This window comes from Podarcis pityusensis (genome assembly GCF_964106645.2).
Source record: "Podarcis pityusensis genome assembly, chromosome: 10".
NCBI classification, from domain to species: Eukaryota; Metazoa; Chordata; class Lepidosauria; order Squamata; family Lacertidae; genus Podarcis; species Podarcis pityusensis.
In genome coordinates, this window is record NC_138035.1 from 18,462,674 (window position 1) to 18,475,666 (window position 12,993).

General features: G+C 47.7%; 1 protein-coding gene across 1 annotated transcript; it reads left to right on the forward strand.

Annotated features, from left to right (window-relative positions):
• Positions 1-3,040: 3,040 nt before the first annotated feature.
• On the forward strand, positions 3,041-12,844 carry TMEM121B (transmembrane protein 121B). The gene has a single exon (XM_080971623.1). It carries the CDS (start codon positions 7,077-7,079, stop codon positions 8,646-8,648), a length of 1,572 nt encoding a protein of 523 aa, XP_080827749.1. The 5' UTR covers positions 3,041-7,076; the 3' UTR covers positions 8,649-12,844.
• Positions 12,845-12,993: the final 149 nt, after the last annotated feature.

A 12,993-nucleotide genomic window follows, 5' to 3' on the forward strand; every position in this document is an offset into this window, starting at 1 on the left:
AGTGCGTCTTAAATCTTTCCACCCAATCCTATCTAAATAATTGTGACCCAGCATCATGAGGTCTGCTACAGTTTTTGGCTCTTGCTTCTGTTCCAGATGCGCCTGAAGGTGCTTGAAAAGTTCAAAATATTAAATGTGTGTCTGTGTTGATTTATGGCGCATGATATGCCTGGAGGAACAGACCCTCTTACCAGAGCAGGAATAGAAATAGAAGCAAGATAGTTGCAGTAATGACTAAATCTCACTCTCCTGGCTATTTCACAACCTTTGACTAGTTGTCCCTGAAATATAAATATTTACTTAGGCACTACCCCTTTTACTATTCCTGTGAGTGTTCCATGCCTTTGGTAGGCAGAGTTCTGACTGCAAACAATGGTCCTTGACCTGAACCAGAATGGACTCTGGTGTGCAGAGTTTGGGATACCAGATAATGAAAATTGGAGAAGAGAAGGGGCGGGGGAGTTTTACCTAGTTGTAAAAGAAATGGCTTTAGCTTTCACAAACTGTCAAGGGCAAGACTGTGATTTGTGATTTGTTGCTGTGTTTCCCTCTACCACCTTCTCACAGAAATAGCAATCTTGATCCTCTCCAAACAGATCTTTCCCTTGCATTAATTTCATATGGTGTTTTAGCACCCTGCCCCAGGGCTGTTCGTTTCTTAGAAATCATTAGCCTGGGTCCAGACATGCATGCGGCCTTGCCTGTATATTGTTGCAGAGATGTGCATGCTTCAGCAGAAGATGCTAATGCAGAAGCATGTTTCTCTGTGTACAGCTGGGCTGAGGAACCTGTGGCCTGCCAGTTGTTGTTGACATCAACATCCATCATCTCTACCCATGCTGGCTAGGCTCATGGGAGTCCAAAAACACCTAGAGGGCTGCAAATTTCCCAGAGTTTTGAACCTGTGCTATGTATGTCTCCAAACCTCTTTAATGAAGAATTTCCAGGCCACCCTTTGTGTAAGCCGCATCCTGGAAACATCCCCATGTCCCATGTGCAAATGCAGAAGAGGCAATCGTAGATTTTTGTACCACAGTAATTGGTGATGTTAGTGGGTAAATAGCAAGTTGGTCCTATTCCTCTTATGAATCTGGACATAATTCTAAGTTCCCTTTTTCTGTAGGACAGATTACTACTACTTTGTAGCGTGAGCAATAACCTTATTTTCTTATATTAATATAATTGTTTGCCTCTGTTTTAAATAACTTTGTAATGATGATGACTCTGTTGCAGGGGTAGGGTTGGGCTCCAATTCCTGCTTCTCCTATACTACTTTCCAGTTGAACCATTTGTGCTTTCTGGAGATTGGTTGGCTTTAGCACATGGATGGTTTTCATTTTAAGGGGAAAATGTCAGTCTCAAATACTTTCTTGCCAACTGCAGTGAAAGCCAAACAGTTGGTTCCGTTGACTGTACTTCTTTTTTCAGTGAATTACCGAGTATCTTTTTTAAAATAAAAAATCATTACCTTTTTTATTAAAAAATGGATTTGTATAACAAAATGCAAATGCTAAAATAAATAATAATTAAGACATGCCTTGTATTAAATACAAAAATGACATCCAAATGAAATATATAGCAAACAAGTGTGAACAAATCTAGGAGTAGACAAAGTGAAACACAGTATCCTGTATTTAGGAAGTACCGGCTTCTAATTAAGTTTATACTATGGCAAGCTTCAAGCAAATATACTTTTCTTCTTTTAAAATGCTCCGAGTTTTACAAAAATCTTCATAGTTTTATTTAATTACCATATTTTTCGCTCTATAACACGCACCCGACCATAACACGCACGTAGTTTTTAGAGGAGGAAAATCCGTAGGCATGCCACCCGTAGGCATTCCCTGCATAACACGCACAGACATTTCCCCTTACTTTCTAGGAGGAAAAAAGTGAGTGTTATGGTGCAAAAAATACGGTATATCCTCTCTTCTTCTTCCTCCTTCAACAGCCGATGGTCTGCCCCCTTTTATCCTTGCAACATCACTGTGAGGTAGGCAAGGATGAGGGATGGTAACTGGCTCAAGGTCTGTCAGTAACCTTTATGTCTGAGCAGAGATTTGCATCTGATTTGTAGTCCCTCTACTGTATACCACACTACATATCCAGTGCTGCATAATGTGGCTCAGAACCGGAGTTGTCAAGGGGAAGAGCTGTAGTTCAGTAGCAGAGCATCCGCTTTGCAACTCTGGAGATCCACTGCTGGTCAGTGTAGACAAGTCCTGAGCTAGATGCACCATTGACCTGGCAGTATAAGGCATCATCTTATGTTCCAAGGAGCACGAGCTAAGCGTCCTACAAAGTGTTATAAATACCGTATTTTTCGCTCTATAACACGCACCTGACCATAACACGCACATAGTTTTTAGAGGAGGGAAACAAGAAAAAAAAATATTCTAAACGAAACAGTGGATGTATGATTTTTGTGGTTCATGCTGTGGCCACAGACATGTGATCTGACGGTGAGTTTGGGGTAGCCCAATGCAAAAATCCTGAGGATCCATGTGGATCCATGCTTTGTAACCACATTTTTGCACCACTGCGGCCCCAGGCAACAGTGGGTGCGTGATTTTTTTGGTGCAAGCTGTAGCCATGGACATGCTATGTGATCTGATGGTGAATTTGGGGTGACCCAGTGCAAAAATCCTGAGGATCCATGTGGATCCGTGCTTTGTAACCACATTTTAAGTGGGGAGGGAAGGAAAAGCATTCAAGGGACAAGGAACACGCATGGGGTGTGTGGAGAAGGATGCTGTTAATAATGCAGAAGAGGGGTATAAGAGGAGAAGGCTCCTCTCCTCTCCTGCTTTGCTCCTTTAAAGCAAGCAGGCTCTCTGTCCCTCTCTCCTCCCCACTCAGCAGCTCTTCTCCCGCTTTGCTGTTTCAAAGCGAGCCACGGAGGAGGGAAGGAAGGGGAACCATGGATCCTCTGCTCACGACTGCAGCAGATCCCCCCGCCATCCTTAGGCATTCACTCCATAACACGCACAGACATTTCCCCTTACTTTCTAGGAGGAAAAAAGTGAGTGTTATGGTGCAAAAAATACGGTACCCATTATTTTCTGGGTGGGAGGCGGAGTTAGTCTTGGTACTTTATCCATTGTTTTGAGAAATGCAGTGGTGTGTGTCAAGTTAATTGTGGCAACCATGCAATTAACTAGAAGCTGGAGGGGATGAAAGGAACTAGGGGATAAATTGAAGGTTTCAGATGTGGGGTGAAAAGAAAGCAGGATTATTCACGGGAAAAACAGCAGGGAAGATCTTTTGAGTTTCTCAGAGGGCAGGTCTACCTAGTTCAGTACACCTGGTGTGCAGGTCACGGATCTCTAATATCTGACCTGTTCTTTGGTGCTAGTTAGGTAAGGATACATTGCTCCCCACATGGAAAACATTGCTCGTTTAGCTTCCTATGTTCACATGGTAAAGGGAGCCAGTGAAGAGAAGCTGGAAGGGATGTGAGAGTTCTGAAATGAGATGCAGATTAACCAATGAGCCATGGGATGCAAAGTAGGAATAAGAGGTTGGAGATGGGCAAATGAAAGATCAGAGAGAACTGTCTTACAGTAATTGAGGTGAGAGAGAATCAGCTGAATTAACTTGATCCCTCATTTTCAGCATCTTGGCATGTTAATTTGAGTTTGCTAAGCTGCTTAGCACCTCAAGTATAAGTCATCCATCCTCTCCCATTCAAGGAGCAATTTGCACTTTTTTAAAATAAAAAAAGCCACAGCATAAAACCGACTTATCCTCCTCCTGTCTTTCCCTGCTGCAGCTGTTGACTCATGACAGCCCCTGCAAGACATAATTAAGGCTCTTCACTCCTGTGCTTTATTTTAAGCATCCTTCCACCCTCAGACGCTCTCCAGGCTTCTTTATTTCTTCCTTCTTGCAATCTGTGCAGTAAGGGACAGACTTTTCTTACTGATTTGGGGGACAAAACAGTCCTTTGCCCCCTGTTTCTTGAAGTAGCATTTAAATGCATGTAGTTTAAGTCCAACTGATTTAAAATCCCTTTTAAAACTACCATCATCTTGACTTCATTATGAATTTTATTCTCTATTACCACCACCAACAAACACCAGATGTGTCTTTGATGGGCTGAGGGATGTTAGTACAATAATATCAGTGGGCTTTGCCAAATGGTAAGGGAAGCCTTGTGATTTACAGGCAACTCCCCATTTACATGTTCCAAGGCACCGTGCGCGTAAGTGAAATTGTGTATATTGAGAAAGCCTGAAAACATCCTCCAAACCTCAGAAAACCCTTGGAAACCCCTTTTTAAAACCAGCAGCACTTACCAGACTCTCTCCAAACCTCCTTTCTCAAACTCCAGCTCTTCACAGACGTCAAAGCTCCATGCAAACCCTCCAGGGATTGCACTTGAAAAGGCTTGTGGGACTGCTGTTTTCGCACCATTTTTGCTGTTTTCACACTCTTTGGGGGGCCTTTGCCCCCCTTTAATTGCTACTTCCAGGTTTGTAGCAAGAGTGCAGTGTGTATGCACAGTCACGGGTGACTTGTATGTGTGTAAACAGGGAGTTGCTTGTACTGTAATTTGATTCATGTGTGCTGGCTAAGCATGCAATCCTGACAGTGCTGGACAGAGGCCTAGGACCTGTTTTGTTTCTACTGACGGGGGCTCAGCCCTGAAGTATTTGAAATACCAATCATGATGAACACAGAATTGGGTCCCACTAAATTTAGTAGGCCTTAATCCCAAGTTAAGTGCATGTCATTTCAGCTGTGGTCTGAGATCTTGAAATATAGGAAAGGCTGTGGCTCCTGCTTTGCAAGCAGAAGATACTAGGTTCAATCCATGGCATCAGCAGGTAGGGCTTGGGATGTCCCTGCCTGAAGCCTGAGAGACATTGATAGAGCAGACAGATTGATCTAGACGGATGCATAATCTAAGATGTGAAGGCTCAGAAAAAAGCTTGGGGAAAATGGAGAAAAACAGGATTGTTACAGTTTTTTTGTTGGGCCTTCATATCTCTAGTCCAACTAGCATAAGACACTTTCCTATGTCCCATGAATGCTAGGTATTTAGACTTAACACGTATTAACTAGAATCAAGGAAATGGGCAAATTAAAGCCATAGGAAATTCCAGACAAATAGATAATAGCAGAGCTTCTACAAAGAGAGGATTAAAAACTCATTTCTATGTTAATGCTATAAAAGTACAGGGTTTCCTGTTTACCCTGAAAGCGGCAGAGGCTCACTTGGTTTCCTCCTCTATGGCTCCATTTGACAAGCATCTACTGAGCTGTCACTACCTCTGCTTCAGCTCCTCCTGTTGCAAAGTGTCTGTTCTGAAGTTTCTGATGGATACCTAAGGACTTAAGGATGTTATGCCTCGTGAAGGAATTGCACCAAGGACACCAAACGGATAAAAAAAGAGGCAAATATTTATTTAAGAGGACAATATATTGCGGCCAAGCATAAAAGTGTACATAACAATAAATCTAATATTTATATCATGGTTCCCCCCCCCCATGCAGCCTTTTCCTGCTTTTCTGAAGCTTAGCAGATTGTCCCTTTAAAAAATCATTTCTTTTTATTCCTGTTGGGCTCCTTTTGCACTGTCCTAACTTGAAGACTGTTGCAGCAGTATTCATAGAGCCAAGCTACTAAGTCAGTTGGAGCCAACCTCAGCCTGCAGGTGTGATGTCACAGCTTTGAATTCCCCACCTGCCCCAGATTTAAAACTCAATATGGAAAAAGTAGGCTTCCTTTTAACTGGAGATTGTCTTGGATTTGTGAAGTTGCTGGTATTATGTCTTATGCATAGATGCTGGCCTGCCTTGTGTATGTGTTGCAAAGTAAGGCTAAAAGTGTTTTATGCTGCAAAAAAGTACTCATGCCAGGTTGGAAAGTGTATGATCACGAAATATGCTAAAGCTAAGTCACTCCTGATGTGGTCAGTGCTTGGACAGGAGACACCCTCCCACACAGGTCCATGATAGAACTTAAGGTGGGATATAAACGTAATATACATACAAATGACACCCTATTATTCTGGATTGAATTATTAACCTTGGTACCACCACTCCTGCCCCGTCCTTGAAATGGCCTTCTGAGGTCTGTCAGGGCTCATGTTTAGTGATCTTCAAAAGGCAACATATTTTTAGTAACGTCTAACTCTTGGAATCTTTGTAAGCTGCTCTGAGCCATAATGGGATAGGGGGAAAAAAGCATGTTCATTAGTATAAAAATAATACCAAGCAAAGGGAATGCTACTTTTCCAATTATAAAAGCCCGCTTCAACTGTAAACATTCAATGCCCACCCTGCTCTTTCCATCATTTATGCCTGGTGCTTAAGTAGGTAGTTAAGAAAACCAGTTCCCGAGCCACCCTCCCTTTGCAGCCTCCGAGGCGCATTGTGGCACGAGCTTTCCCCCCTAGGCGACAGCTTCCCCCTTCCTGAGGCAAGTGACTCATTTGCTGCTGCATCAGGCCGCCCACCCAGTTGCCATGAAGCTCGCTGCGAGGGGGTGGGCAACAAAAGCAGCTGCCGCTCCCAGGTATCCTCCTGGCTCGCAAGCAATCCGCGCCCCCGTCCCTCCGCTGCCTTGGCAGGCGCTTCTGGAGAAGAGCATCAGCCAGGAGGCGCGCGCGCTGGCTCTTTCTTTTGGCAGCCTCTCGCCTTGCATCTCTGTCTTTGTCCGCATCCCCAAACCCGCCCCTCCTTCACCTGCCTTTCTCCGCGCAGCATCTGCTTTAGGGGTTTCTCTCCTTTCTTCCATCAAGCGTCCGTCTCTGCGATTGGATCCACTCCCGGATTCCCCGCTTCTCTCTCTCTCGTCCACGGCAGGATCCGCTCCGGGTTTCTACTGATTCCGACGACGGGGAAAGGGAAGATCCAGGCCGGGTCTCGGCTTTCGCTCAGAGCCTGCCCACCGCCCTCCTCCTCCTCCCTTTCGCCCATCACCACCATCCCGACCATCCCCATCGCTCGGCGCTCCCCGGGGCTGGATCGTGCCGGGCGGGTTACTCGCCGGGTGCCCGGCCGGGAGGGCTGTGGCCCGCCCGCCCATCTCTGTGGGGCGCGGGTGGGGGGCGGGGAGGACGACGACCATGCACCGAGTCGTCTCCAACCAGCGCTCGGTCTCCTCCTCCTCGGGCTCCTTTCAGGCTCCCCCGCCGCCTCCCCCCGCCGCGGACCTGCAGCCCCTTTTCCTGGGCGGCGGCATCAGCAGCACCAGCAGCTCGAGCGGCGGCACCCGGAGGGGCAGGCGAGGCTCCGTGTCCAGCTCGGCCTCCACCCGCACTCGCAGCAGGAGCAGCAGCAGCAGCGGGGGCCGCAGCAGTGAGGACGAGGAGGAGGAAGAGGGCGAAGAGGAGGAGGAAGCCAAGCCCCTCGTGCCGGTTCAGGAGCCCGCCTCGCCGCCCGCCCCGCCCGCCGCCTGCGCCTCCCCGGGGTCCAGCAGCACCTCCACGTCGGGCTGCAGCATGACAGCCGCCGAGCTGTACGGGGCTCCGGCCGCCGGGCCCGGGGCGGCGGCGGCGGCGAGCGCGGCCGCGGGGCTGCTGTGGGCGGGGGGCTCGGGCGGGTCTCGCTGGGGCTACAAGGCGCTGTCCCTGGTGCTGCTGCTGGGCCAGGGCGCGCTGCTGGACCTCTACCTGATCGCCGTCACCGACCTGTACTGGTGCAGCTGGATCGCCACCGACCTGGTGCTGGCCGCCGGCTGGAGCATCTTCTTCTGCCGCAACAGCCGCGCTCGTCGCCGGGAGCGCCCGTCCGGCGTCGGAGGGGGACACCCGCCGCCGCCGCCGCCGCCGCCCTTGCACCCGCTGCTGGGCCACCCGCCCCACGGCGGCCGAGGCGCCTGCGCTGCGTCGGGCGGGAAGGCAGGGGGCGCTCCGCGGGGCGGGGACTTCGCCTACGCCCACTTGGCCTGGCTGATCTACGCCATCGCCTTCACGCCCAAGGCGGCGCTCATCCTGGGCACGTCCATCCTGGAGCTGGTGGAGCTGCGCCTGCCGCTGGGCGCCACGGGCTTCCGGATCACGCTGGCGCTCTCGGCCCCGCTCCTCTATTGTCTCCTGCGGGCCATCGGCGCCGAGGGCGGCTCCGGCTCCGGCCAGCTCCTCCTGCCGCCCCAGCCGCCGCCGCAGCACCGCGCCGCCGCCGCTTTCCTGGCCACGTGCTTGGACCTGCTGGACAGCTTCACTCTCCTGGAGCTGCTGCTCCTGCAGCCCGGCCGGCCGGCCTTGCCGCTGCCGCTGCCGCTCCGCTACGTGCTCATCGCCGTCTACTTCCTGTGCCTGGCCTCGCCGGTGCTGTGGCTGTACGAGCTGAGCGCCCCGCGGGCCCCCGGCGCCGCCCGCCTGGCCTTGCACTGGCTGCTGCCCGCCGGGCTCCTGGACGCGCCCCTGCTGGCGCTGCGCTGCCTCCTGCTGGTGCGCTACCAGCAGCCCCTCTCCATCTTCATGCTCAAGAACCTCTTCTTCCTGGCCTGCCGGGGCCTGGAGGCCCTGGAGACCTGCTGCCTCCTGCACTCCGCCGGCGGGCTGGCGGGCAACGGCAAGAATGCGCCAGCCCCCTCCGCCGGGGTCGGGGCCGGCCAGCTCAGCCACTGCATCTCCGAGAACGACATGGGGCCCCACGGCTATGTCAACACACTGGCCGTCACCGCGCAGAGCTGAGGGGGTCCACGCCCATGCCAGTGCCCCTCTGCAGTTACCCCACCTCGTATTCCATGCCAGTTCAGCTTAGGTACCCACCCCGCTGTAGTTACTTTCCCTTTTACATGTCTCCGATTTTCAGATTGGCCCAGTCGCCCAAACCCAGGCCCCTTAGGAGACAGCATTTGTGCATCTGACCCAGCTCCCTACCTCAGGGCACTGTAACTTTCTGAGCAGTTGTCCTGAATAACCTACCTAGTCTGACCCTTCCCTGGAAAGTTCATTGTCCATGGCAAACCTAGGGATTTTGACCTGTGCCTGTTTTAGTTCCCCTTGTCCACTTTTATCTCTGCCAATCTCAACCAGATTAAGGCCCATTTAATTAGCCAATGATCTGGTCTCTCCTGGGAACTCAGTGGAGTACAGTAATGCTGATTTTTTGAGTGAAGCAGTGGCCATTGGTTTAAACCAGCTGCACCCATTAAAGTATTGCCCTGGCATGGTTCAAAGTTGTCTAAAATATGTAGTCCACTGCATCACCCTAGTGGCTGTGTGGTGAGGTGGTGCCCATATAGTTTGGAGTCTTGGCAGTAGCTACACCTCAATGGTAATGTGAAGCAGCCTAATTTTCCCATCCTAATTAGTCAGGCTGTCTTCTGTGGCAATATCTGAGCTGCTCTTGCCTTAAATCACTTCCCTTCATGTACTACTTTAATCATGAAAACTTTTAATATTGTTAGATATTCTGTCGTTACAGAGCAGCTAGACACACATAAGTACACAACATAATGAATGCTGCAGCACTAGTCAAACCACCTATTGGGCCAAAATGATGGCAGCATCATTTTTTAATCCTTTTCCCCAAGTTCTTACAAACTATTCCAAATCCTTTTCTTCCACCCCATCCCCATAACCCCCAAATCATTCCTATTTATTCTGTAGGTTCCTTCTAATGACAACTTAATGTGCTGTGGCTACAGACCCCTCACCTCTTTTGCTTCTATTTATAGAAATCAAGATGGAAGAGGCTTGTTGTTTAACTGCCTAACTGCACATTCCAGATTATATATTTCACGTCAGGTTCAGTTTCTCAGTCATGATCAAGTTTTTGGTTTTTTGCTCTCTGACCTGTGGGTTTTTTCTCTTTTCTGAGGTGCCTCCTACCACCACTGCCTATAGGAGAGCAGAGAGAGGACAGCACCCACTTGGAATGCCTGGAAAAACATATTGTAAGCTGTCCAGGTTCTTCATATCCTATGTTGGGCTCCTCCTCCATGCAGTGGAGAGCCACCCAGCCATAATGCCAATGCTGAACAAAGAGAAAGGAGCGCTATTGCTGGTGCTAAGTTAGGCTTAGTTCTGCTCACAGGCTCTACCACTTCAAACTGCAGGTGGGAACTCACATGATCAGATGCTTACTCATTCAAAATTTCGTTCATGTGGCAAGCTAGAGGTAAGCATCAAGGGTTCTAGTCTACCTTCTTGACACATCCAATTTTATGTATACCGCAAATACATATGTATATATGTGTATGTATGCTAGAGCATTTAGTAATGTGCACTCCCACTTGCAGGCTGAAGGTGGTACAGCCCAGAACAACTTTGGCCATTCAAAAATCTGTGCCTCTCTTTAGCACAGTTGCTCAGGGTGCTATAGGCATGCTAGCTGCTCTAGGGCACCATTTTACTGAACAAAAGATGAAAACCATTTTAAGGACAAATAAATCAGCAGGAGCTGCCTTTCTCAGGAAAGGGCGCCTGTTTCATCAGCAGGTTCCTTTTAAAATATGGTGTCTCAGTGCATTCAGCCACACCTGCGCCTTTGTGGGGCAAATCGTATTTTCAGCATGACCACATGTTATTTGTTTCATTTTGCCTATAGCACTCCTCTGCTGTGGGACAATGCAATTTGGCTTGTGTGATACTTGACAGTTCCCAATGGCTTTCATTTAGGAAGACTGACATAGACAAGTCTTCCACATGTTAGGCCTTGGAATACATGACTATTCCTGCCCTCAAGGAAAAAGAAGTAATTTTAACCCTCTTGTACATTGTACAAAAGTTCATCACCACTCCCTCACTCTGGGGATAAACTAATTTCTGCCTTGGGGGTTTCTGGGATTAGGGTGGTACCTGCAATCTTTTAAGACGAAAGGAGCCATCTTTCTCCTTGCTGAAAATTTCTACCTCTGTGCTTGAACCTCATTGCATCATGTGCCGACCTTGCACATAAGGGAGTTATGTCTGATTCCCCCTCCCCCGAGGGGCCAAACTCTCTTCTTCATTGAGACATTTTACTCACCGGTGATAACAGGGTCTTATTAACAGCCTCTGCTTATGGGGGCTCTCGTTTTCTAGCTCTTGGGAATAGACCTGCACGATTTTAAAAACTGGTGCTCTGTTTTGAGGACAGCTTTCACTTGCTTAAGTAGGGACTTAAATAAAGTGAAAAGGAGGAGGGAACTATCCCATCCTCTTATTTCTAGATATTTATTGGTGCTGCTTGTTATGCGCTAAATAGTAAACTCGTTGACACGGAATGGAAACAGGCAGAAAGGGGTCACATTATCAATGGTCGTGTTGCCTGGCTATCTTGGAAAGATCCCCAATCCTTTCCTTACATGCCTATGCTTCTTCTTTGTATGTGGGCCCAAATTTTTTTGTGTGGGGAGGGGGAAAGGACATATAATTTGAAAGCAACCTGTCCTGGTGGACGCCAGCTGCCTTTGGTCTTAAAATCCCCAAGCTGCCTAGGTAGGAAAGAGAACAGAATGCTAACAACCACTATATAAAACCTGTGGTATGCGATTGGGAGATGTTTTTCTCCACTCAGTAACCACTCATATAGGCAGTCAAGTTACTGTGCTATGGAGAAATGATACAAAAGCCAGAGGTGGTGATAAATAACCTGGTTCTCATGCACTCTTATAATAATACATTTATATACCCAGCCTTTTCTCTCTATGGTTGCTTATAGAACTGGGATTTTCATTGGGTGGTTAACTCCATAGGAAGCTGCCTTATACAGAGTCATAAAGTTAGTCCATCTAACTCAGTACTGTCTACACTGACTGGCAGTGGCTCTCCATGATTCAGGCAGGAATCTTTCACAGCCCTACCTGGATACACCAGGAACTGAACGTGGGACTTTCTGCATACATAGATGTTCTACCCGAGCTTCAGCCCTGGAGTTGCTTTGAGATACCTGCTTACTGACCTCAAGCTAACCCATTGCTGTTGCAGGAACGAGAACTAAGGTTTAACTTTTTCACCAGTGATTTTATCCTGTCCGGTCTCCAAAGCAGATCTTCTGAAAGACTTTGTGTGGAATTCTGGCCAGAGGCCTTCCCTTCAGTAACTCCTTTCTATTTGTCTGGACAATCTTGGTGCTGTGACTGTGATTGTAAAACTTAAGTACTGTGGACTTTTCCCTCTGAGCTCTAAGATACTTTTAGTGGGGATGCTAGTTTCCTGACAGAAAGAACAGGCATGCATTCAAATACTTCACTTCCTCACAGAGAGAATTTGCTACAAAACAGGCTGCTGTGCAGTAATCAAATGCTATAAGCCATTACAGCTGTTATTTGCATTTAAATAACACTGAAATTTAAAATTGCACATTTAAGTATATTGTGTTTGCCATAAAGTAGGTGGGCAAGAGCACCTACCATTTGTAAAAACAGTTCAGTAACGGAACAGATTTGTGTGGCACAAATATTGGTAAAAATAAGGAATCTTGGTGGTTTAGAGCAACAACAAGGTCTGACAGCTCTTGTATGCCATAAAATCGAAACCAATTCAGTTGTGATTGTGTTGCATTTACTGTACATCAGTCCTAACCCAATTTCAGTACTTTCATCTCAATCTGGGTAAGGAATTATAAACATGGGAGAACAGGCTTCTGCACAGCAGCTCTAGTGCCATGAGGAACTCTGCACACAAATGGAAGTGGAATGGTTACAAACCACACTACATACAAGCTTAAGGAAGAAGTATGCAAGTTCTGGCTCAGAATCCCTCTATTTAAAGAAGCTGTGATATTTATTTTTTTAGGGCAAGCCCCTAACGTATGAAGGCAGTGTCCCAAGGAGAAGAAAATTAAAAGAGACAGGCAGAAAACAAGGCAAGGAAACTGAGCATCCCCACAAATTTAGAGCTTTTTTAAAAAATAAAACAATTTGTTTTTAAAATAAAACCTAGGAACTGATTTCATTGTTGATGATGTCTGGTAGTTTAATTCTTTGCAGGGCAGATCTGTGATAACAATTGTGCTTTCAGAAATTGTAAAGGAGAAAAGCAAACAAATTTAGACTTTAGGTCTGGACATGTAGCAGAATAAGGTGATGAAGTGCTGAAGTGGTAAAAT